Genomic DNA, 26,419 nt, shown 5'->3' with positions numbered 1-26,419 from the left:
ATTGAAAGGCTCGTTATACAAAAATGTGAAAAAGAAAAAAAAATTAGTGTATAAACCCGACCGCGGCGGCTGCGTTTTTATGGAGGAAAAACGCTAAGGCGCCCGTGTGCTGTGCGATGTCAGTGCACGTTAAAGATCCCCAGGTGGTCGAAATTATTCCGGAGCCCTCCACTACGGCACCTCTTCTTCCTTTCATCTTTCACTCCCTCCTTTATCCCTTCCCTTGCGGCGCGGTTCAGGTGTCCAACGATATATGAGACAGATACTGCGCCATTTCCTTTCCCCAAAAAACCAATTATTATTATTAGTGTATAACACAGTATAACATCGCGGAAAACGAGAACAAACAAAGAACCAGGCAACACTAGCGCTGAATTTCAACTAAAGTTTATGACGCACTTTCATACATTTGCACCCTTCCTGCCAAGACAAAGTTAAGGAAACAACCGAACTTATCAACAATGATCAAGACCTACAACTCCGTAAAAGAATTTTCCAAAAATTCTATTTTGCGGTTGCCAAACGATAATGACGGTTTGCTGACACAAGATTTGCTTTAGTTCATTGGGGTTTAACGACCCAAAGCTACTCAGGCTATGAGGGACGCCGTAGTGAGGGGCTCCAGAAATTTCGACCACCTGGGGTTATATAACGTGCACTGACATCGCACAATACACGGGCCTCTAGAATTTCACCTCCATCGAAATGCGACCACCGCGGCCTGGATCGAACCCGCGTATTTCGGGTCAGCAGCCGAGCGCCATGAGCACTGAGCCACCGCGGCGGCACATGCTGACAACAGAAGAACCACCCTTACCAACATGGTATGCCTCGACTACTTTCCTTACCATCTGATCACTATATGTGTGAAAATGACTGATGTTTCATGGAACAAACGGTTACATGAGTCGTTTCGTCGTCCCCTGTCCAAAGATTTGTTGTTTCCATAAGGCAGATGTTTAAACAACGACCTTTCTGTCCAACGTAGTAGCCTCCGCAAGAGAGCTGTTGTGCTATATTTTAGATATTATAGCTGTTAATGAATCGTAACCAACTTGCCCAGCTTTCTGTCTTTTTTAGTGTAATGTCAGAGAGAAAAATAGGATGAACGAACATGCCACTGTTATAGTGCTTAACAGCACAAGATACGCTGGAAAGGCTTAGTAGTGCACAAATAGATTCAAAGTCAGCATCAGAGTGTTAGAAAGAAGTAAGGAAGAAACAAACAAAACTTTAGACCATCGGACAGCGTTCAGCAACAACACAAGTTATAGTAGGATAAATATAAATGAGAGCGAGCGTCACACAATGGACACAGTGCTTAACAATAACACAAAGCGTTTTATCATATATAAAAGGGATAGGCGTGGAAGATGAAATTATAACTCTGTGTCGCCGTGTTCCTCACTGGAATGCTGTCCTCATTTGATGCGAGCACGGAGGAAGCGGTAACGCAAGCTTCCTGCGCATGTATTGTCACTGTGCCAATAGCAGGCGTTTCGTGTATCCGATGGAAAAGTCTACTGGACGTGGAACGCAGTTTGTGAGCAGAGAAGACACGCTCAGTTGATATTATGCGATATGTTTGCTGCATGACTACTAGTTTTGCAGTCGTTAATTGTCTAGGCAAATGGCAATACGAGTTGATTGGATTCCTATTGGCCGCAGTGCTGGAAACAAGGTCAGAACAGGACACTGCCAAGAGCTATTAAGAAGTCATTGGACAAACTAAGAACTCCGCAAAAGCACTGCGGAAGAAAATAAACAACTCTCTCTCTCTCTCTCTCTCTCTCTATCTCTCTCTCTCATTCTCTCTCTTTCTCTCTCTCTCTCTCTCTCTGTGTGTGTGTGTGTGTGTGTGTGTGTGTGTGTGTGTGTGTGTGTGTGTGTGTGTGTGTGTGTGTGTGTGTGTGTGTGTGTGTGTGTGTGTGTGTGTGTGTGTGTGTGTGTGTGTGTGTGTGTGTGTGTGTGTGTGTGTGTGTGTGTGTGTGTGTGTGTGTGTGTGTGTGTGTGTGTGTGTGTGTGTGTGTGTGTGTGTGTGTGTGTGTGTGTGTGTGTGTGTGTGTGTGTGTGTGTGTGTGTGTGTGTGTGTGTGTGTGTGTGTGTGTGTGTGTGTGTGTGTGTGTGTGTGTGTGTGTGTGTGTGTGTGTGTGTGTGTGTGTGTGTGTGTGTGTGTGTGTGTGTGTGTGTGTGTGTGTGTGTGTGTGTGTGTGTGTGTGTGTGTGTGTGTGTGTGTGTGTGTGTGTGTGTGTGTGTGTGTGTGTGTGTGTGTGTGTGTGTGTGTGTGTGTGTGTGTGTGTGTGTGTGTGTGTGTGTGTGTGTGTGTGTGTGTGTGTGTGTGTGTGTGTGTGTGTGTGTGTGTGTGTGTGTGTGTGTGTGTGTGTGTGTGTGTGTGTGTGTGTGTGTGTGTGTGTGTGTGTGTGTGTGTGTGTGTGTGTGTGTGTGTGTGTGTGTGTGTGTGTGTGTGTGTGTGTGTGTGTGTGTGTGTGTGTGTGTGTGTGTGTGTGTGTGTGTGTGTGTGTGTGTGTGTGTGTGTGTGTGTGTGTGTGTGTGTGTGTGTGTGTGTGTGTGTGTGTGTGTGTGTGTGTGTGTGTGTGTGTGTGTGTGTGTGTGTGTGTGTGTGTGTGTGTGTGTGTGTGTGTGTGTGTGTGTGTGTGTGTGTGTGTGTGTGTGTGTGTGTGTGTGTGTGTTGAGGGGGGTGCGTGCGTTTGCGAACGTCTGCGTTTTTAAATGAAAATTCCCTGAAAAAGGAAAAACTGGCCGAATGAAACGTCAGCATTCCCGCCGTCACTTCTGCTGAAAAGCCATAAGGCGGTTTTATACTGATAACGTACCAACTCTAAACTTTATGTTGTACTGAAAATTTTTGGCCCGTGTTACTATTTCCAGAGGGACTTCAAACAGCCAGTGGCCTACCCATGGTTATCCACAGTCACAAGAGAGAGTGCGAGCTTGACTTGAGGAGAGAGAGAAAGGTCGTCGGACGACCCTCTTCTCAACCGCCGCCTGTCTAAACCTGCAGCAGTGCGAAACAACTTTCTCCGTAAAAACAAAAACATTGTTGACAGCAGAGGAACGTCCTATATAAACCCCGAAGCGCCCTCTATCTGCAGAAAAATAACACACTTATCAAGACATTTGTCAGGCTTTCGGTAAGTATCTCCAGTTGCCTACTCATATTTCCGTAGCGGGAATCGCGCAATATGAGCCGGCTGATGGAATCAGCGAGGCATGATAGCTTAAAAAGACGTTGGCTTACTTTTAGCAGAATAAAGACAGCCACTCTTTTCTACATGCATTTTGCAACAACGCGGTTCGAAAGCTCCCTCCCCACAACCTCCTTAATATCTTATTAGGATGCCTTCTCCTTTGCTGGAGGATGAGAACGAAACTGTCATTGTTGCAAAGGGCAAATATAAGCTGGAAATTTCTGGACACGCACATTTTGCACACTTCTGTGCTGAAAAACCTGTCTTTATCCTATCTTATAAATCGCATTGCGTCCTTGATCACCTCTTTATTTTCTTTTTGGTTTCCTGTCGGTGCAGTGCCTATTTATCAGAGTCCACACAAAACATTCTTGCGGCGACACCAATAAAAATAAATTTGCATTTTGGAAGTCACAATACGTAATCTATTACTCTCTGTCGTCTCGAAAAGGCGTCTGCAGGATAGAGTTAGTAAGACATTGAGTGTCGTCCTGAACGGCACTGCCCCTTTCTACCCGTTTCCTATGTTCCAGTTTTAAAGAAGTGCCATTTATTAGTGTGCATGCACCGAAACGACCGATAAGCTAACGCGTCTGGCCGATATACCCTACTCTCATCAATAAACGTGTTTCTTATTCTTATGCAATGCCTTCCATGGTTGATACTGAGGGACACTTCCCAGATCATAAACAAGATATCCGGCTTCGTGTCGCTGTCCCAGGCTGCGTTTGTTTACTTTCGTAGTTTTCGTTTCCCCCATCCTTCTCGAGTTGTCTGCCGCGATAAATGCGTCTGGTCGCAAGAAGTCGCTCGAGACGCAGGGGGAAAAAAATCACACGCTGTAAAAAGCACCACCAAAGTGGCTGACCCCAAGATAGGGCCGTGGGGTACGCCGAAAACAACATGCCACCACAGCCGGTCGAGGGTGCACTGTTTATGTCACTCTTGGGTTTTCTATATAAAGACTGCACCGTGCGCCATCAGCCACTGGCACGGACACTCTGTCACGCACGGACGCTCCTGAAACCTGGTGCGAGAAGGAGCGAAGTCTGCCTCTCTTCGCCTCGCACTCTTTCCACTTTCTTCTTTATAACAAAGTTGAATCATCCTGCAGCAAAAAAAGACGTGTTATCTAGAGCGTTCTATGCCCCGTGAAGTCTCGGCATTCCCGTCCTCTTAATTCACTCCTTGGATTCACAGCAAAGCAGCCTAGCAGCCATGCCTTACGGAGAGCTTCGTCGTAGCGCTGTGGTCTCATTGTCCCTACTGGTAGCTCTTGCAGTGGCCACTCCTTCTTGCGATATCTTCGACGCCCGTGACTACCGAAGATACACGTGCCGAAATTTCCGCTCCCCTGGAGACTTCCGCACTCATGTCCGACGTGAGCCATCCGTGAAGCCTACGTGGTTTCAGCTCATCGACTCCCAGCTCCCATCGCTGCCTCCAGCAGCCTTCGCGGGACTCAATGTCTCAATCCTGGAATTGAGGAGCGTCGACGTCAGACGCTTCGACCCGACTGCCACTCCGACGGATAACCCTTTCGGAGGCCTTGAAGACACTCTGCTCCGACTCACATTCAGCCTGGGCACCCTACCTTCATCGTTGGCTCTGCTCTCTGGCTTGCGGCAACTGGAAGAACTGGAGCTCGTCCACTACGGACGTCTTCGGCTGACGCGTGACTTCAATCATCTGCCCAAGAGCTTGAAGACTCTGTACATTGCCGACGCAACCATCGAGTCCATAGAGAGCGGATGGATCAGCGACCTCGTGAACCTGGAGAGTCTCATATTCCGCGGCACGGATCTTGCTCGTTTCAGCAGAGACTTGCTGCCTATGCCGGCGCCTCGCTTCACCACACTCGACTTGCCGTGAGTGTACCCACACTCCCTTAACCTGCTCATTGGGCTGGTGTCGATGAACCAGACAGGCGCATAGTGTATATGTACCGGCCAGTGTACTTGAGCCTGAGACAGAAAAGCATGTAGTTCTATCTTAAGGTTCCCCGTCATATATCAGCCACTGTTTCGACTTGTTCCCCTTAGTTTATATCCCGAGCGTATTTGAGTGCTTGTGTACTGTGTATGTACCCAATCAGATTTTCTTCTTAACGAGATACCTTCCACGTATTTCGTGTAGGATACCTTCCAAGTAGAAGCCTTTCGACGTCATCATGAATGCGGTTAGCCATCAAAAATGATAGCGTCCTTACTGTAACAGGTTCAGAAGCATGCTATATCATCTGTCCACGTTTTAAGGCAGTCATAAACTTCCATTACCCGACAAGAGTTCTTGCCACTGTCGCTTTTGAGCGACGGTGAGCATGTTGGCGGTGGATGTGCCTGGCCATATACTCTATATTTTAGTTCTTCATTGCCCTGCTTGATTATCTTCAATTCATGCGTCTCTGTTTTCAAACTATTCCTCTGTCCTAATTTTAGCTCACTAGAAAATCCTGGTGTAGGCATATACCGATGATGTGCTTAACTGATGGTGACAGCCACTACAAATGCATAATGCAAGACGGAACAGGCGAACCAGCTCAGAATACAGGGTCTTTTTCTGGACTATATTCATGGACAAAAATGTATTCCTTGAGAATTTCTCTCACTTTTGCGTCTGTTCAGAACCAACAAGCTGATCTCTTTCCCTGTTGGACTCGGCGACGATCTGCCTGCCCTCAAGTACATCAACTTGTTCAAGAACCTGATCCCGACGCTCCGAGAGCAGGACCTGGCTCCCATCAAGAATAAGGTTCCCGTCGTCGACATGATGTGTAAGGCCAGATTTAAACATGCACAAATATGTGCCACTAATTACAGCAATTTATTTTTCACTAGTAATATTTTTTAACAGCATAAATACCCACCGCTGTGCTCAGTGCCGTTGGCATTCAGTTGCTGATCCCAAGGTCGGGAGTTCGATCCCGGCTGCAGCTGCCGTGCTTTCGATGGAGTCGAAATACAGAAAACACCCTGTGGTGTGCAATGTCAGCACATGTTAGAGAACTCTATGTGGTATAAATTAATACGGAGAACTCCAATAATGCGTCTCTCTAGCCTATGTGTCGTTTTGTGACGTTAAACCACAGAATTTACAATTTGACCGGGTAACTTGCTGAAGTTGGTGTGCGTAGTTTAAAAGAATGTGTGCTTAAATATTGTTTGCGGTTGTCCGTATCAACCATTTATGTGTCTGCTCTCGTTAGCTAATTATGCTCAGGCACGTGAAGCTATCACCTTTCCACAACACGTTTCACCAGTTAGTCCCAGGATATTTTCTCTCTCTTTTTTTGCAGCAAAGCAGCATCGGTAAGTTTAAACATACGATGGGTTTGGGTAAGTATAAAGCCGAACACAGAAGTAAGGATTCTAAGACGAAGAAGGAGTCTTTATTTTTCAGCTCAGGCCCTCAAACGTCAACAGACTGCACACATCGGTTTCAGAGTTTTTTTATTCCTGATGAATAGAAAGTTTACTCACGCCCTAGAAATAATGCTCAATGGCCTTGTTGAGCTAATCTTCATCGATAAATTGGTGTTTTTGAATGTGCTGCTTTAAATGCCAAGACCCATTGGGGGCAAGACCGAGAGCATAGGCCGGGAAGTTGGAGGTTTCAAACACGCGGTCCTGCACAGAGTGTTATGTAACATCGAGGCGTGTCGGCTGGATCATTACCAAGAAGCATCATTTTTTTATCGGTTTGCTTAGGTGATTTTTTTTTATGACCTCATGCAGCCGAGAAACACGTAGGCCTAGCAGGCATTTGTCATTGTTGTTTTAGCTGGTTTTAGCATTTGTTGTTTTAGCTGGTACATAACTTCGTTCACCCAAAACCAACTCCTCGTCCCTCTTCACAAAACACACTACTCATCCAAAAAAAAGTCTGATCATGATCTTTCCTGTATAAACTCTTTTGAATTGGACAGGCGCTGGAGAATTGGATTTTCAGGCCATGCCTTGCTCGCTCTCAAAATTGGAGTGGTAGATAAACGTTTCGTGCCCAATCACCAATCACCCATAAAAGCTAGTCTCATCAGAGTTAATCGTGGCGGCTACTACATGACCGCCTTTCACTCCATTTTCCTTCATTCGTATCAGATTCTACGACTTTCAGCACACCCCGGCGAACAGACTATGTACGTGTCTCAATGTCTGTGCAAAATAATTTCTGTAGGGGCCCACTACTGATGCCACAGCAACCTGAAGAACCGTCACAGGCCTATTCGCCTTAATCTGCTCTACACTCTGTTGCATGTTTGTTCAGTGATTATTTCAACTGGCCGTCCGGCAGGCGTATCGTGTTTCAAAGATTCCCCGCCGTGCCTAACAAAGCTGTCCACCGTATGACAGTCGTATATGATAGCGCACAGTGCCCGTGGACATTCTACATGCGCTCATGAATTATAAGTCCTTCTTTCGTCAGAAATTCGATCACGCCACAATGACTGACTTTCCCGCTTCAGGCATTCCCACAGAGCGACCTGTAGCACGAAGCGATACCAGACAAGATGAGAGTAGAAAACCATATGTACAGTCAGTACCAAAAATAACGCGGCAAAATGCATGCAGCACTTCAATGCCCCCTTTCTAATGCATCGCAGTTAAGCGTAGCACTTATTCCAGCCTAGCTAATTCGAAACTTCATGCGAGTAAGGGCTCTAGGATTCTCTGTTCAGTGAACACCACGGAACGAAATGTGTCGTTCGTTTACGCGGAGAGCCGAAGAAAAAAAGAGTGACAGTTCGGTGTTTTTGGTGCTCAATCCCGCGTCATTTTTCATGCAGTCAACCCGATGCACTGCGACTGCCACTTGTCCTTCATCCTGGACTATCCGTCCACGTGGCACTTCTTCCTGTGCGACAGCCCACGCGAACTTAGGGACAACTACATCACCAACGTGCACCACAAGCAGCTCAAGTGCGAGGGAAGTGCCTGAACAGCGGCCGCCCTATAGACTGCCTCTTCAGCGAACCAGTGCGTTCGCGAAGCGCTTTTCAGCATTCCCTGTGGATTAAACGGGCGCACTCATAAGCCCTATAGTTGCGCTTGTGGGCCTCCTTCTTCGTTTCATTTCTCAAGTTTACAAGACCCAGCCATTCGCGAAGCGATTGTGATCTGCCTGAGGAATTAGTGAACTTCCGAAGGTAACTTGCGAACGGACATTCGCTAGGGGTAACAGCAGTGCATTGATTGATAGATAGATTGATTGCTTGATCGAGTCATCGAGTTATCGATTGATTGATTGATTGATTGATTGATTGATTGGTTGATTGATTGATTGATTGATTGATTGATTCATCGATCCGCACCCCTCCTGTGGTAACCTACTGCTGGTGACACTTTCCGTTTGAATAAATTTTGTTCATGCAAACCTTCTTGGTTGTTCCTTTTTAGTGCCATTTTTTGTCTGCTTCCACTTCATTATTTTTTCGCGCTGCACCAAACGAAGGACGATGCAGCTGATTTGTTATTGTTAAGTAGTAGAAGGAAAAATTTGATCAACAAGTGTGAAGAACGGGGGAACTCTCGCGCGTACTTCAGAGATACTTCAAGCCGCCAGTACTTGCGCGACTGCCACGCTTGGCGCTTTGTTTAGTTTCATTCGTTTGTAACATACCGAGGAAATATATTATATGGTGACAAGCAAATAAGGCAAAACTTTGACCCCCCCATCAATGCCCTGAGAACAGCTTGTCTGCCACACTCTCGTTAGAAGCAACGTTTAGTCTGAGCGGTTTCCAGCTAGACTGAAAAAATATTCGGAAGATTGTTGCTCAGGCTGAACAAGGACTTTTCTTTTTTATTTTTTTTTACCGCATGACATTGCATTTGGACAGCCAGAAATTTCTTTCTCTGGGGAGCCCCTCTCTTTGCAAGTGGCGTTATTCTGAAGTTTCATTGGCTTTTGGATACCGGATTAATTTCCGGTACCCTGCACTCAGTATCAGACCTCCTGCTTTCCTTCCTCGACTGAAACTGAAACAATGGACTCAATGCGAAAAGACTCAACAAGCGAAAGTTGCGAAAAACATGAATCGCAGCCGGGAGTGGCTTTAAAATGCGAACGCTATAGTTGGTAGTCTCTCTAAAAAAATATTCTCTCTAACAAAAAAAAGAAGAAAACACCTGCAATGATCACGCCTCCTCTCCTTTTTCACAAACGTTATGCGTCGCACATTGCCGAGAGTCTTACAATAGTAAATAACAGTTGATATCCACATTAATGGTGAGAGTATGCCTTAACATACGTAGTTTGTTAGTATGACGTACTATAGTGGTTAAACACGGACCTATCCAGAATTATGAAACCTCAGTATGGAAGGGCCCTTGGGCTCATTGTCAAGCTGTCGGCTGCCGCCTTTAGCCATTTCAGCACTGCATCAAATATAGGCGTTTTTTTTTTTTGAAGAAAGATGTTCTTCATTCGAGTTGTTTATTCTTCACTGGACACTCTAAAATAGTAATTTTTTTTATTCAAGAAACTCATTTTATAGTTATGCAAAATAATTACTTTACACAGCTTGAGTGCTTGCAGCTTGTTGCCGTCCTCTACACTGCGGTAAGTCCCTTGCAGAGAGCGCCCGCAGATTTCGTCCCTTCAGGGAAGCTGGGGATTCGCACTTTCCGTAGATAGGGTGACGTCGCCGGTTTTCGGTGAGGAATAGCAGGTTACAGTCGCAGTTCAGAGGGTTGCCTGCGGGGCGAAAAAATGTATGACTTAATTTTAGAGAAATCAAGAACGACTTCATCGAAAGAGCATCCAAGAAAGCAGTAGTGAGGATAGCTGGGCGCGTTGGTGGCTTTAAAAAGCAGAGGCAAAGTAGGAAGGAAGCATGCTTGTCTGCGCTGAAATCACAATCAAAATGGATTGAGAAAAAAGGTGATGAGTATATTTGATAGTACCACATGACTGAAAGGGAAAAAAATTAAACATAAATACATTAAACATTTAAAAAGCGTACTAGAAGACGACATGATTGTTTTCATCAATGTTTCCGGCTCTCTGAAATTTTTCTTGCGTGATGTTTTCATCAATGTTTCCGGCTCTCTGAAATTTTTCTTGCGTGATGTTTTCGTCTTTTGTGACAGACGCTCGACGTCGGAACACAATAACTGAGTAGAACTAACAATCTGTCTTTATATACTTAACCCTCTTCCTTACTATTTAAATACGCTGCTACTTTCAGTTACGTGAAAATTTCGGGCAGCACTAAAGGATTGCTCCCGGATCATAATGTATCATTTCGACAGGCATGAGCGAAGCTTCCAACCGCGAAACGGAGGACACTGCAATTCCTAAACTGTCGCAACTTAGGTACTGCCACTGCAGCGCCACACTTTAACTTGCAAAACCGCAAGGCGCCATATTGCTTTACGTTGATATGGCTGCACATCTAGCTTGTAGCCTGAGCAGCAGCTGTATTTATTGCTTGCGCACGTGCCTTAACAGTGTTCCTACATCTAGCAAGTCAGCAATCACGTTTTGCGGAGAGCCATAAAGGCCTTTGTGTTTGGAGTGACATCGTGTATAATGCTATGAATACCGATATAAAGTGTCAGCGATCATCAGGTATCACTGCATTTTATTTGTACAGTTTTAACGATTCTGAAATAAATGACTGTTAGAGCCATTTGAATCCTTGATATCAACTTCGGTTCAGCAAACCAAGCCCCAGTGTTGGCATTTTTTGAAAGCGAGGATTCACTTCAGCACACCTTTCTCTGAAGTCTTTAGAAGTTCGTTTAAGTGGTATTTCACTGTATCGCTTGTTTACTGTCTCTGCTCACACGATGCATAAGAGTGTGTTCTTCGGCTACTTGGTGTTTGCTGAGCGAAGTTTTGGAGGACGCAAAAAAGCTGTCGCCAGACAAAGGAAGGACGCTACACGGGCGCTCATTCACTCACAATATTTAACAGATGGCAGAAACATATTGAAGCTTTGTGATGTCCAAACACATAAAGAAGAATAGGCGCTACTTGCTGGCGTATACGAAGGACACGCACTAACAAAAATTTGACTCAGCGTCATTACAAGGGCAATGGACGTTCGGTTGACGCCTCCTTTATTCTTGACGTGAAATGCTTCCGAAAGTTCACGTGACGCCTTTCTTCGGTGCTGACCATTATATTCATGCAGGCGTGTATATACCTTATGCGCATTAAGGTGAGTGATGACGTCTTTGAGGTGCCAGCGGTGACAGCACTCCCTCATAACGTGGCTTTGTGACTGTTTGTACAAACGAACAGAAAAAAAGACTGCATTTTTCCGGAATGCGGCTGGAGCAGTATTGTTGGCGGTTGCTTCAATACATTCGATGTTTTTACTCTTTCACGCTAACCCGACTAATGATCCGAAATAATTAATTAATTTTTAACGCTCTATAAATACGTAAAATGGTTCACTTAGAAAATCACAGACCATTAAACCAAGCGCCAAAGGCGTAGTCTATTTAAGGAGAAATATCTTTACTTTTAGCTTCTTTTTCTTTCCACGACCTTAGGAAATCGTAAGAAATAGCAGGAAAACACAAGATTATGGCCGCAAGCGGGCGCTGATATGGCAACTGCGTGCGGCTCCGCGAACTTGGACGTACAACGTCAACGACCTGAGGATGATAGACACCGAAAGCGAGCTTTTAAAACACACACTACAACTGCGTACAACTGGAACTTTCCGCTCTTTGTTAGCAGCGCAGAAAGAACACTTTTCAAAAAGTGCGCAAGTGGGAGCGTGCCCTTCAACTTTGTAATGGAATAACATTACACTCCTCCTGCAAATATGAAAACTAATATATAATGGGGGTTTAACGTCCCAAAGCGACTCGGGCTATGAGGGACGCCGTAGTGAAGGGCTCCGGAAATTTCGACCACCTGGGGTTCTTTAACGTGCACTGACATCGCACAGTACACGAGAGAGAGAGAGAGAGAGAGAGAGAGAGAGAGAGAGAGAGAGAGAGAGAGAGAGAGAGAGAGAGAGAGAAAACAGCTAGCTCTAGCATTTCGGCCGAGATCGAACTCGCGTCTTTCGGGTCAGCAGCCGAGCACCATAACCAGTGAGCCAACGCAGCGGCCTGCAAATATAAAAGTCAAAGTCCGTCTAGCAACAGCGATTTTGGTAACTATCAAATAGAAAATGTCATAATTACGCAATTACGAAGCTATCCCATACAAAAATGTTCTATGGCCGGCTATAGAATTTTGGCCCAAATAGCTATAGACCTTTCCTATTTCTGTCTATAGCTGTCTATACACGCTGATATATTTTTTCTATAGAGAGCTTAAGACAATTGTATGGTTCCAAAGCTATAGCTTTAGTGGCATAGATTTTTCAATAGCTGGCAATAAGCACCTCTATAGGTGCTTATAGACGTTCATAAAAGGCCATAGACGGACATAGCTTTCTCCATAGACGCCCATAGGACTTTTTTGTATAGGATAACAACAATGCTTCGAATTAATCCCCGCCTGATCTTTTATTTTGTCTGCTTGCTTTTAATCTCTGCAAGGCACACTTACGCGGACACGAGTCCTTCGGTTCACTTACCTGAGGTATCTCTATTCACTCATTCGACATGTCCATTAACATCGGCTGCAGTCACGTCCTGATTGTGAATTTAAGTATTTTGGATTGAAACAAAAAAATCGCGCAGGCTCTATTAACGCCCTCGTGTAGGTCACATAAAGGGTATCGTTTGAAAATAGACACAATTAGCCAATCGCCAACAGGAGTGAGAAGTGGTAGCTAGAAAACATGAAGCCATTAACTGTGTGTCCAACAAGCGTCTTTGTAACTCATGTTGAGTATGAATTATTAAAGAATAAAGAAGTATAGAGCTACTGCTGAGACTGCGAATATTAACGAACTGTAATGCTAGGCTCTTAGTATACAGCTTTATACAAATTGGAGGGAGCACTTAAGCTCCGCCTGAAGGGTATGACATGATAGCGTTAATGAGTTTATGCCCATATATGCGGAATTGGTCAGTCTCAACTTTAAATTCATATATACCTGGGAGTGATCATACTACTCGTTGCGCCATTCTGCGGCGGTTAAGGAATGCGCCACTGCACAGCGATGGCAGGTGCTGCCACTGGTGGGTTTTGTGCGACCAAAATTGCTGTTCCCGAGCAACCTCTTGCGATTAATCATTAATTGAACTTCTACCTGCCAGGGTGGTTAGTTTGCTGTCGTGTTAAAAGATAACTGCTCTCTCAATAATGTGTTGTCGGTTGATCGCTTTATCGACTGATGGGCCTTACCGATCGATTGATTGAATAGCGGTATTTCCTTTCCGCTTAGCCCTTGACCTTTCTCTTGCGACTTTGTTACAGCTTTTCTGTCAGTACAAAATATGCACTGTGTATCAAAGCCATGCACCAGTTGGCCAGCTAGTCAGTGTTAACACACGAGTCTTCTGACCAGCCTCTGTCTTAAGAAACATTGAAACGTGGGTTGCTGCTACGTAAGTCTGAGCAGGCATTCACTGAGCCATTGTCCTGTTTTCATCAACATTTTTGTGTCGGCATTCTTCGAAAAGCTGACGATTTTGACAAAGCAGAAACGTCAGACGCTCGCATGCAGTTACCTTTCAGCGATAGTAGAAAAGTGCCGTAGTAAGTGTTAGTGACTGAAAGCGTGCAAGGTAAAACTATCAATTTAACATGGCCTTCAAAAATGAGAATGAAAAGGATAGTTAGACGATATGCCGCGGACAAAGCAAACAAACGTTGGAGACTTACCCCTTAGCTGCACAACGACGCCTCTGTTCACTAAAGGTGCTACGTCTTCGCTGCCAAGTTGGACGATTTGATTGTCTTGTAGACCGACGTACTTTAAAGACGGAAGACCTTTGTCGAGACCAGCTGGAAAGCTTGTCAGCGAGCAGTCCCTGAAAGTCAAGTAAAAGCAATTTGGTGGATCTTATTTCAGGATCACATGAATAGATTCCATAAAGAGAAAAGTGAAAAATACTGCTTCTGTCTTCTGGTGGGCCTATCAAGCCGGGTATTGCCTTTACTGACGATGTCACAAATAAGCATCATGTAATTCGGCGACTCATGGGTCAAACTATGAGCACTTTTACAACTTTCTCCAAAAAAAAAAACAGTGTTCTGAAATGTTTTCAGTTTCCAATGTGTATCGCTATTAGTATTTTTTGTTCAGATATTCTTGCTACTCAGGATTCACGAGGACAGTGTACGAACTACGCGACCTGCTGGCTCAGAGAGCAAGCGACCGAAAATAATAGACGACGGCGACTCACTCCAATAGAAGCGTCTCCAGCTTGGCTGCCGTCGAGGGCAGCACGGTTCTCGCAAACGCCGTGAGGTTGACGTGACGTAGCGAGAGCGCCTCCAGGTCTGTCAGAGACGAAAGCCAGTAGTCGTCCGCGCTCGCAATGGTCGAGCGGACTAAGTGCAGCTTCCGCAGAGTCCTAGGAAGTCCGTCCTGAGAACTGGAAGCCAACCTCACACCGCTCATGTCGAAGAAGACCATCTCGGAGAGTTGGGCCATGCCTGACAGGAAGAAGGCCCAGTTGTCTGGAACAGTGCTGTTGTGGCTGAAGACCAGCTTCTCCAAGGTGTCTTCTAGTCCGCGCAGAGGTGTCGATTCGGCTCGACTCCACTCACCGGTCAGAACGACGTTGTCGAACTGAATCGTAGAGACGTCCAAACCTTGGAAGAGACCCTCAGGGATGCGTTCCAGTGCGCTGTTCTCAAGGACAAACCTCAGTTTGCCTACTGGTGCTGTCCTGTTGGGCTCAAAGTGTTCAAGTAACTGGCCTGAAGATCGCAGATCGGTGCACGTGTAGGTTACCTGCCCTGAAGATCTTCTGGTGTAGAAGCAAGAGGGCACACATGTTGACCATTGCACAGCCCATGACAGTAGACAAAAGCTCTGGAAGCCACGCGACGCTCCTCGACGACTAGACCACCGCATGGTTCTCGGTCTTTGGCATGCTCTGCCAGGTTTTAACGTCGTCCACTCTTGCACGGAGCAGTGGGAAGGCCAGACTACGCAGAACGCCAGACGCGAGATAGGGGCAAAGCGTGCGGTGCTAGGAACAGATTGCGAGCACTCGGATTTCGCCCGAAGCTGCAGTCGAGGGCATTCCCCACGTCGCCTTTGACGGTGCCAGGAGCATGGCTATACATCAGCATGTCACTTGGTCCTCGAATGACATTGAGTCGGACGAGGGCAAAGACAAAAAAGGATAAGAAGGAAAGAACTCCCTTAATTATTTATATTTAACTGTTGAAGTCAGATAGTGTAGAAAGTTGCCAGCGTGTTGTTATTTGAAAGCACAGGTTTGCGGTTGCACTACAAGTGCTCGACAAGACGTGGCCCCCTTCGAAGGCAAACCGAAACAGCGTCACCTTCTGACGTCAAGCGCAGATTTAGACCACTACGAGTAAGTTAAAGGTACGGAAATAGGCCCGCCAAAATACGCAAATTCAAGCAGCTATTTTTTTCTTTTGGAAGTTTTCAAATGCCTTGGAAAAGTCGTTTCGATGTGTTCGTCGTATCACGCATGGTTCCAGGAAGTGACAGAATTCGTAAAACCGACTGGCCGGTTTTGAGAGCCCCGCTAGACCCTCGGCTTTGAGGCCGCTGCATAGCTTAACCTAACGCAAAACCAGTCGTGTGTCTGGTTTGCACCTTGCTTCGACGAATAAAAGAGGGCAAGATTTTGGTGGCGTGCGTGTGTAGTATCCGGCGCAGAGGGCTACAATGTTCATGGAAACGAGGGCATCTTTAACCCGCCGTAACGATATGTGCATTCGTTGGAAGAATCAGCACACGGTGAGCAAAATATATTGCACGCCAACGGCATGCTTGGAGGGAATACCAATAAGGACGCTCCTATCGAAAGAGGCACAAACATCACCGTTGTCGAAGAACAGAAAAATGTGTGGCCAGTGCTCGCGTAGACTTATAGCCAGCGGTTCTTTCGCTGGTGCTGACGGAACGCTTTCCACGATGGCAGATAGTATGCAGGCAGTCACAATGAGTGCTTCTGCATCAGTGTATTCGACGAAATACGTTAACAGTCGCGGGTTACTTACTAAAACATGGCAACAACATTTTTCCGGGATAGAGTGCATTTCCGAATTGCGTCCTTTGTTGCTTTTGACGAACCCTGCGACAAGCGCCCCCATCAGTGAAATCCCTTGCTTATTTAACACTTATTCGTCCCAAATTTTTTTTTTAATTGGCTCTGGGGGAAAGGAAATGGCGCAGTATCTGTCTCATATATCGTTGGACACCTGAACCGCGCCGTAAGGGAAGGGATAAAGGAGGGAGTGAAAGACGAAAGGAAGAAGGAGGTGCCGTAGTGGAGGGCTCCGGAATAATTTCGACCACCTGGGGATCTTTAACGTGCACTGACATCGCACAGCACACGGGTGCCTTAGCGTTTTTCCTCCATAAAGACGCAGCCGCCGCGGTCGGGTTCGAACCCGGGAACTCCGGATCAGTAGTCGAGCGCCCTAACCACTGAGCCACCGCGGCGGGTTCGTCCCAAATTAGAATATGCATCCGCGATCCGGGACCCTCATCAAAATAACCTTTACATTACTCTCGAGTCTACAAAAAGCTCAGCTCGTTTCATTTTCTCAACCTATTCTTACCATATAAGTGTCACTGAACTAAAGCTCAATGCTCATCTCCCAACTTTAGCGAATAATCGAAGGATTTTCAGACTGTGTCTGTTTCATAAGTTCTATTATCATCCACATCTCAACTCCATTATCGGCTCCGTACATCGCATCTCCGATCGCACAAACCACAGGAAGGCAGTCTACCCTCCCTTGCCCACACTTCTGTGCATCTGTCATTTTTCGTTCATACAGCAAGGGACTGGAATGACCTGCCAAACGCCATCGTTGATCAGATCGACTGATCGTAATTCAGATCGTCCATTGAAGAAATGTACTGCTGAATATTCCACCCCCCTCATGTAATACCCCTTCAATGGGGCCTTTGAGGTACTAATAAATGATAAATAAATATAGATGGTGCCAAGTTTTTCCAGCACAATGTCGCCACGTTCTTTCAAGAGACCTGCAGGTACTTGATCCTCAACGGCCGCTTTTCTCCTATGCATTGCCTATTAAGCTCCTGTACTCCTTTTTTTAGTTACCTTCGGAATAACCACTTCCTCGGCATTACAGCCTCTGTCATTGGCTTCCTGGCGATTCTTTCTACTGTAGAGATGTGTTTATAGTATTCTTCGGTTACTTTGACCATCTGATCGTTTTTCTTGTGTCTGGATTTATGGCCCCATAAGCAGCTAGGGCTATGTCCTCTTCGTGAAAGACATAAGAGCGCAAACTGGCAACACAAACGAGGAAGGGAACAGGACGAGCGCTGCAGCGCTCGTCCTGTTCCCTTCCTCGTCCGTGTTGCCAGTTTGCGCTCTTATGTCTTTCACGAATATGCACCAACAAGCCCAGTTGCAAGTACTTCTATGTCCCCTTCTCGGTTTTCAGTGATCAAGTCCGTGAACTTCACGCTACAAAAGATGGCACGAGCACTGTCAATCCGGACGGTGATCGAAAACTCTGCGCGGAGCCTGTCGGCACACGGCACTTCCTCACTGGGGCAAGACATTTTCTAATAGGTTCCACTATACACTAGCGAATTTTTTTCACGTTACTTACACGAATAACGCCGCCGCGGTGGCTCAGTGGTTATGGCGCTCGGCTGCTGACCCGAAAAACGCGGGTTCGATCCCGGCCGCGACGGTCGGATTTCGATGGAGGCGAAATTCTAGAGGCCCGTGTACTGCGCGATATCAGTGCATGTTAAAGAACCCCAGGTGGTCGAAATTTCCGGAGCCCTTCACTACGGCGTCTCTCATAGCCTGAGTCGCTTTGAGACGTTAAGCTCTCACAACTCAAATCAAAATCAAATCAACTTACACGAAGGACGCTACTTTGATTTGGAAACGCTGCTCCCAATGTCTAAAAGTTCATTCGCGTCCGTGTGCTCGACCTATACTGACGTTTCGCGACTTCGTAATCGTCGATTCCATCATGCAGTGACCTTAGTTGGCGCACGGTTCGCAGTGCCACTGACCTTTCACATTCCTCGACGGCCTCGACCATCAGCCGCCCGAACATGTTGCCGTAATTTAACCACTTATCAATGCTTGTAAACTGTAACTCCTTGCAGCACATACACGCATTCACACTGTCTTCTTTTCTAACTATTACAGATTTCATGGCACGTGCCAAGGGAGGCATCGAGTCGCACTTCAAGGGCGACGTTGCACAAGCCACCGCAACGTCATCCTCTCCCAGAGTCGTTTGCTGGCCAGTGATTTTGGAAAGGGCTGACGTAACGAGAGGCAAGATATACTATTACTTCAGTTACCGACGCGCTATCTTGGGGGTTAGTTAGCTGAGTGAGTTTTGACTGCGCTTTGGCTACGAGAATTCTTTGCTTGAACGTCTGATAACTCTGAAAAGAAATTCAATACTTTCTTCCTAAACCTAGCGCTAAGTGCAAGCGAGACGTAGTTGTGAGCGATATAAGCGGCCACTTTAACTTGCTGATAATACCGCAAACTTGAGATTTCAAAACCAGCGCACGATCGAGCTTTCACAGGCGGTGCACAGAGTAGTTTCGTACTGCTTCAATTCATGTCGCAGCTGCGGTCTCTGACATCTCTCGTGGCATAAACTGATGCAGCATTCTGCTATAAGCGAACTAATTAAGAGTGATCCTGTCCCTCATGCTCCGTCAGTGCTGCACTGCTGTCATTGTAAAAAATTATGAGCCATCGGCATCGCGAAAGACTGAACAGTAAGGCTAAGTGTCCGTTCCTGATGTTAGACAAAAAATCCGCGATTTTAAGTACCCGCGTCTGAAATTTTTAGGGTTTATGTGTTAATGTGGTTTGACGTGAGGGACGCCGTACCGAAGGGCTCCGGAAATTTCGACCACCAAAGGTTCTTTAACGTGCACTGACATCTCACAGTACGGGGCCTCCAGAATTTCGCCTCCACCGAAATTCGACCGCCGTAGCCGGGATCGAACCCACATCTTTCGGGTCAGCAGCCGAGCGCCGTGACCACCGAGCAACCGCGGCGATTGCCGAAATTTATAAACTGATGTCGTAAAAACGCAGCCGCCGCGGTCGAGTTCCCGGGTTCGAACCCGACCGCGGCGGCTGCGTTTTTATGGAGGAAAAACGCTAAGGCGCCCGTGTGCTGTGCGATGTCAGTGCACGTTAAAGATCCCCAGGTGGTCGAAATTATTCCGGAGCCCTCCACTACGGCACCTCTTCCTTCCTTTCTTCTTTCACTCCCTCCTTTATCCCTTCCCTTACGGCGCGGTTCAGGTGTCCAAAGATATATGAGACAGATACTGCGCCATTTCCTTTCCCCAAAAACCAATTATTATTATTATTAAGACAACTGTCAATAGACGGTTTGTTTAATTAATGAATAAATAATTATGAATGAATGAATGAATAATACAATTTTCGGCCGAGCTGTCCGACAAGAGTCACACTCATGGGACTCGTTTCCAGCTGGGCTCCGAAGCGCGACAGCCTATCGCGTTGTGTATGTAGCGTGCGTCGCCTGCCACGGCCGAGGTGACCGAGGTGCGGGGGGGGGGGGGGGGGGTGCATTTTCCCGCATAGCTGCTGGACAGCGCGTGACCTACTGTGGCGTGCAGCGAGCAGGCGTGCATTTGGCGCGCATTGTCGCACACGAGCCGCTGCTCGCTGGGGTGCATCGTGCGTCGCCATGGCGACGCTGGCCTTTGTGGAGTTCGCGCGTGGTGCTCTTGACACGCGACGCGGGAAAACAGAGGCGCGGGAACCGCACCTGTTCTGCTGGCGCGCTTGACCTTGCACGCTACGTGAAGGCAAACACGGGACGAAGAGCTCGCTGCGATAAGCCGCTCTCGCAGACTCTATATAGAGGCCTTCGGCAGGTTTGCATGGCATTTGTAAACATCTGCGTTGAGCTACAGCTCTAAAATTATGGCTTTTTGTTTGATTTTAAAGAAACAGAGATTAGCCCAATGTATAAATGGAGCAAATGAAATACAGCAATGGAAGAAGCAATAGGGAGTAGCTCAGCAACAGAAAGTAGCCCGGTTATCTCGGTTAGTAAAGCGACAGCTCCGGTGTAGCGGTGGTCCCGGGTTCGAACCTCGGACCAGGACAATTTTTTTTATCGGCGAAGTTTTGTAGTGAAAGCTACATTGGCCACGAACTCGCAGCCTCGCGGTGCTCGCATTCCCACCGAGGTCGCACCGCATCACGTGACCAACCACGTGACTGGTCACGTGACCAACACCGTGAGAACTAGCCAGACAACCAGACCAACCTGGACTTGCAAATAAAGATTAACCAAGGCTAGCCAAGCTATGCCTTAGCTTTCGCTACGTATATCCTGGCGTAGCCGAGCTAAGCCACTGCCAATTTTTTTTTTGTAGAAGCTGTATAGCTGTACAGCTTTTCTTTGCGCTTGGGTGGATGCCAATTAGTAATTGCTCCCTTATTAACAATCTACTCCACCTTGGGGGATTCCCCTAAACATTTGACCAACAGAGATAGCATATTTTTAACGCGAAAGCGTTAAGAAGCCCGTGTCGCAGAAAAGCCGGCGTCGTTGGGCGTGAGCGACAAATCCACGAAGAAAAAAATCCCCAGAGAAGCCACCTAAGTGACCCACCCAGGTCAAGTGTTAAGACGTTTTGACGGGCTAGTTGATTATGAAGCATAACGAAGGGAAGAGCGCGAATGTGAGACACACAGTGGGACAAAGAATGAGAACGAACACAGCGCTGACCATCAACTGAATGATTTATTTCCGTGTCAACGTGTATAAATACACAGAAAACACGAAAGAGATTCAGAGCATCCGCGCCAGGAACAAAAAAAAAAAAAAGAGAGCTAATGCTCAGGAGCAATACAATGATTGTGACTGCTCCATAAATGACAGTTCCTCGTGAAGCAGAGCATTTGAAGGGATGCTGACACACAAATACCCCAACCGTTCAATCTGCAGAGCCACGATCATTTGTCGCTGAATCTGTCGCGATTTCTTGCAACCACTGCGGCATCACTGCACCGCGGCACGCGCTGTTTTTTTCTGATTTTTTGCTTCGTTCTCATTCTTCGTCCCGCTGTGTGTGTGTCAGATCGCGCTGTTCGCGTCATGATAGGTCATGTGACCTTGTGACATCATCACAACCTGCCAATTGACTGTGAGCAGACTGCCAACCGCGGCAATTGGCAGTTCAGTTAATGATTAGTGACGAGAGGCCTCTTGGGAACAGCAACCTTGGTCGTACAAACCCCACCGGTGGCAGCACCTGATATCGCAGGGCAGTGGCACACCGCTTAACCTCTGCATCACTGCGCCAGGAGTTGTACAAGGACGCCCAGGGATCTATGAATGTTAAATAGAGAATGACGTATTCCGCATATTTGGCCATTAACCCATTAACGCTACCGCATCGTACCCTTAAGGTAAAGCTTAAGTGTCCCCTCCAATTTTTTTTTCACTCAGAACATACAAATTTCTCAAAAATATTTAAGGTGAAGCTTCTGAAGAGAATTTTTCTCATAAAAAGTTCTTCCAATACATAGGTACAACTGGTGAGGTACAAACAGTCCGCAAGTTGAATAGTCGATACTATCAACATCACACGTCGGAGAGCATGAGCGCTCCGACGGCTGTCGCAGAAATTTTGTCTTATAGTTTCTCTACTTTTATTTTTCTAGTTTCTAATGCCAAACGTGAAAGCTTGCAAAAGAAAGTAACACAGCAGGGTTAGTACATATCAAATCCCGTGTACTGTGCGACGTCAGGCTCCTTTGGTTAGATGCTTGTGCAGGGCACACACGTATCCCGCAACTCTCAAGGACAACATGCAAAGCCGTAATGGCAACCAGAAGTATGCTTTCTGAGCCATTTTGCGGCTATCATTGCACAGGAAACCATCGGCATCTTTCTACATTCTTTAGCGTGTCGCTGTAAGCTGCCACTGCAAATAGAGTTGCATCACTGATACAGCAACACTGAGAATTCGCCTCCTGCTTGCATGTTTTATTAAATAGCTTTGCCTGAAAACAACAAAGTAACAGCTTAATTTTCTTCATAAATCTCACAGCTGAGGCTCCCACGGTCTGACTCCTTATTTTTCTCGGGTGCGGTTACGAGAAACTAGATTTCATCTTCAGTTAGGAACCCTCAGTGCAGTGCATGCGTCCTGCTAGCACGGTTAAATCACAAACGCATCATGTTGATTCGGCTTTCCTTTTGTTGCCTTTCTTGCAATGTGGTCGCGGTGAACATCATATTGCAATTACCGTCAAGCGAGGCAGCTATCTCCGACTCGTCGCAGCGCCGTTGGTGTGAACATCAAAGATTTGCCTAAAAGATACCTCTTCCATCTTCTCAAGGCCTCGTTTTACGGCCACCTCCTCAGTCTTCCATACGTCGCTCTCTGCCGACGTCTAAAGGTGCGCAGCTTCAGTATAGTAAATTGGGAGGGCTGTATTCCTCGCTGCTTTTAGGTGATACCAGGTGGCAGTGTTCGAGGGGTCTTTTCTGGAACAAACTTCGTTGAAGTGGTTCGTCGTAACAGAAAACCTCTCGAGCTCACCTGCTGGACAATAACAGAGTTATCCATGCAGGCGGCCTGAGCCTCAACGGCCTCGGGCTCTTATATGTGACCTATGATTGACATGTTAAAACAGGCGCCGTGCTTCATAGCGTCGGCAGTCAATGCCTCGTCCCATAATTTCGCGTCGGTGTCCGCAGCGATGGCAGGTTGCAAAATGGGGAGAGAGGAATCGCCCTCTCCACCGTCACGGGCGAGGCCGCAGAGGGAAAGTGGGACAGCGAAGAGGGAGAGAGGCGACGGGTGTCAAGTGGCTTGGGCGTACGCCTCGGCTGCGGCTAGTGGTTGGATGGCAACACGCCGCTCAAAAAGGATGGCACAAGCGTTCCCCGGCCCGGTGCCAGACTTCTTTTTCAGCTGTCATATCACAGCTAACGCTCACAGATTCGCGTTACCCGCTCGTAACCGCCTTGTGACTTTTTTTTTTAGACTTTCGTTTCGTTTTCGTTTGGCTGTGACGTCAGTCGTGACGATTGATGGCGAACGACCAATCACAGGCACGGATGGTCGTCGTGCTCCCTCAGCGTGACGTCTTCTCCCACGGCGCAGCTCTCCGGTAGCAGCGACCAACAGCAGAGGACGAAAGGAAAGGAAAACAGAACGTAACAAAACACGACCATTCACACAAAACTTAAATCAACAACAAAGTGAATATTAAAGGTTCATTGTTAATTACAATTGGTCAGGGGGATGTGACGTGTTTTCATAGTAGTGAAGTCATTCCGTTTTTTTAGTGCGGTAGCACTACTTGGCACATTTTCGATTTCAGGCATATGTACAGTACTCACGGATTGAAATAGGACATTCGGAGCGCGTGGCCGTCGCTTCATGGAGCGCCGCCCGTAGACGCTCATGGAACCAAGGTGGTGCATTGTGGTATGGCGCGAGAGGGAGAACATCTACAAAGCAGAATTGTTCCTTCCAGTAGCCAATGAGCCGGCCTGTGGTTTACCACATGCCTGCGTGGCACTGCAAGGCTAGCGCTCCGAATGTCCTATTTCAATCCGTGAGTACTGTACATACTGTCAAGGTCAACTGAAACGCGACCAAGAGGATTGAAACGCAAACTGCAAGACTGGAGCAGGATACTAGAGCGGTTAATTTTCGCATCGACAGTGCGCTCTTTGAAAGTGTTAATAGGCCACGCCTGTATTTCCTCTTCAGCCACTACTAATATTTTTGAAAGTTTGTGCTCGCGTTTCAGTTGCTTTGTTCCCGTTTCATTTGACGCTGACTTCCCAGAAGCCTGCTTTGTGACAGGCGGGCCACCTGCTCACCGGATTGTGGGCAACCTGCCAAGCGTGTACACCTTGCAGGCCTTCCCCTGGGTGAAGGCCTTCGGGTTAAAGGCCTTTGTCGTAAAGGTCTTTAGGTCAAATGTCTTTAGGTAATAGTTATTTAAGGTAACGGCCTTATGGTAAGAGCCTATATGGTGAAGGCCTTCATGGTAAATGTCTTCCGGGTCAAGGCCTTTATGGCGGATGCCTTTAAGTTAAAGGTCATTATGGTTAAGGCTTCTAGTGTAAAGGTCTTTAGGAAAAAATATGCTTTCGCACTCAGAGCACATGCCCACAGTAACTAGTGCCCCTGCAAGATATTGCGCGCTTAGCCATGCGAAACCGTCTGTTATTTATTTCTTTTTCGTGAAAGACGACCTACTACTGCTGCTGTTGCAACTACGACGATTCTGAAAGCGCTGCAAATCCCAGAGGTCACAGCTATCGCCTTAAGGCCTAGCCTTGCGTAAGACAACCGACGAAAGCACTACGGACGTGCTTGGCTCGCGCATGAAAACATGAACCGCCAAGGAAGCCTGCAGTTCCCCATAATCGCAGGCATCTGATGAAATTTTGCTGTGAGGACGGTTGAAGAATCAGTTTCATGTGCCCCAGGCGCCTGGAGCAACTCCCCCTGGCGCCTCCTTTTAATTCCACCACCGACATTCACTTGGTGTATATCGACGCGTAAGGCGTATTCAGCATTCCTTGTTCTTTTATAAAAGAAGCTGTTAGCGTTCACGATTGGTCATATCTAAGCGCACGAACTATCTTTACATTCATCTCCATGCATGTTCGCCAAATAGCTAGAGAAGCTATTAAAAAAAAAGTCCCAGACTTTGCAAAGACAATAATGTTCAAGACGAAAACGCGACTACGAGTGCGGTTACGATATCCGAGTGCGCCTCTTTTAGTAGGAAGCATTTCAGGCATCACAGGTCTCCACTCTCGATGGCGAGGTAGAACGGCCTGATCATGGTTTTTGCTTTCTTTTCCCTTTCATCTTTAGAATATTAGCGTCCAGGCCCGGCGGTCAGCCGTCAGGAGCTAGCCAAATAATTCGTTCGGAATTTTATCTTCACGGAGCCAGGGTTAACTTTGGCCTGGTCGGCCACAACAAAAAGCAGCGCGCAACTACGCATTTAGCGCCGAGATCCTCGAAGATTACGACTGGTGTGTTTCTTTATTTCCTGCAAGTCAGACAGGGGCAGCCACACCGAGGCCTGATTGGAGGGCTGTGAGTAGCGTACTATTTCCTTGACGCTACCACCGTTTCCATAGCTACAGAAAACGTACGTCCTAGTGCCTGCTTTCACATGAAATCATTACTTATTGATCTACAGACAACTCTAAGCCGTTAAACTACCGCGTCTTCGTAAGTATTACTTCCCGTACCGATACAGCGCCGGCACACTGTGCAGCTTCACCCGCATAATACCTTTACTGATCGAAAGATGGAGACACTAGATATCGATCCCGCTCAGAGCCGCACATTTACCGCACATTCTGGAGCGTGCCTTGCTACTTAGACAAAGCGCCCCTTCCGAGTAGCCCGTCGCGTTTCCCGAACGCTGTCACGTGTGCAGAATAGTCTGGCCAGGTAAGCGCGCATGTGAGGCACCAAAGAGTGGCGAGGAAGATTTCTTAACGCGCTTGCTTAACTCTGTACGTTTGTCCCTGTGCTGCAAATAAGTCACTTGAATTAACCGGGGCCTCTTCCTCTGCAAACTGACGGCACCGACGGTCAAATAAGAGTATAAAATAAAAGAAACTTGTCCTACTTAAGGCTACAGCCGAAGGACACCGAAGTAGCACTGTAAATACAGGATGACTGCTCTTGTTCATACTGTGTACAGCGCTTAACTCAAAGTTACTCGAGTCAGGTTCCGAAAATATGCACACGTATAGTTAATTGTTATTCTCAGAGCCGTAGGAACCGATGCCGAACTGAGGAAGGGCCTTCCAAACTTTCAACTCGAGGTCAGAACGGTGTGCATCATCATCCCGCAAAGCTAGATTAGGTGGCGCGTGTGCCGTCCTAAGAATGCACTCGGCACACTGACAGTACATATATCCGCAGGCAGTATCACGACGCAACTTGGCGTTCACGAAATTTGCCTGTATCGGCGATTGCTTTTCCCCTTTATCTATCCCTCCTCCAGCCCAGCTGCAGCGCGGAATTACACAAGTATTGTCCGTCGCTATCGCTGCGATAAGGAACAATGGGGCGAGGCGACGACCGAAGAGAAAGGGTGAGCCACAGTGGTCGCTCGGCAAGG

General features: G+C 47.0%; 2 protein-coding genes across 2 annotated transcripts; one reads left to right on the top strand and one right to left on the bottom strand.

Moving 5' to 3' along the window:
• The first annotated feature begins 4,017 nt into the window (after window positions 1-4,017).
• On the top strand, window positions 4,018-8,485 carry LOC144094735 (toll-like receptor 9). Its single transcript, XM_077628644.1, has 3 exons — window positions 4,018-5,077; window positions 5,834-5,982; window positions 7,993-8,485. Exons 1-3 carry the CDS (start codon window positions 4,428-4,430, stop codon window positions 8,142-8,144), a joined length of 951 nt encoding a protein of 316 aa, XP_077484770.1. The 5' UTR covers window positions 4,018-4,427; the 3' UTR covers window positions 8,145-8,485.
• A 1,146-nt stretch (window positions 8,486-9,631) lies between these two features.
• LOC144093575 (toll-like receptor 9) lies at window positions 9,632-15,199 on the bottom strand. The gene is made up of 3 exons (XM_077627113.1): window positions 14,474-15,199; window positions 13,950-14,098; window positions 9,632-9,902 (listed from the first exon to the last, which is right to left on the bottom strand). Exons 1-3 carry the CDS (start codon window positions 15,148-15,150, stop codon window positions 9,721-9,723), a joined length of 1,008 nt encoding a protein of 335 aa, XP_077483239.1. The 5' UTR covers window positions 15,151-15,199; the 3' UTR covers window positions 9,632-9,720.
• Window positions 15,200-26,419: the final 11,220 nt, after the last annotated feature.

Source organism: Amblyomma americanum, chromosome 6, assembly GCF_052857255.1.
Source record: "Amblyomma americanum isolate KBUSLIRL-KWMA chromosome 6, ASM5285725v1, whole genome shotgun sequence".
Lineage (NCBI taxonomy): Eukaryota > Metazoa > Arthropoda > Arachnida > Ixodida > Ixodidae > Amblyomma > Amblyomma americanum.
This window is presented reverse-complemented; position numbering and strand designations above follow the sequence as displayed.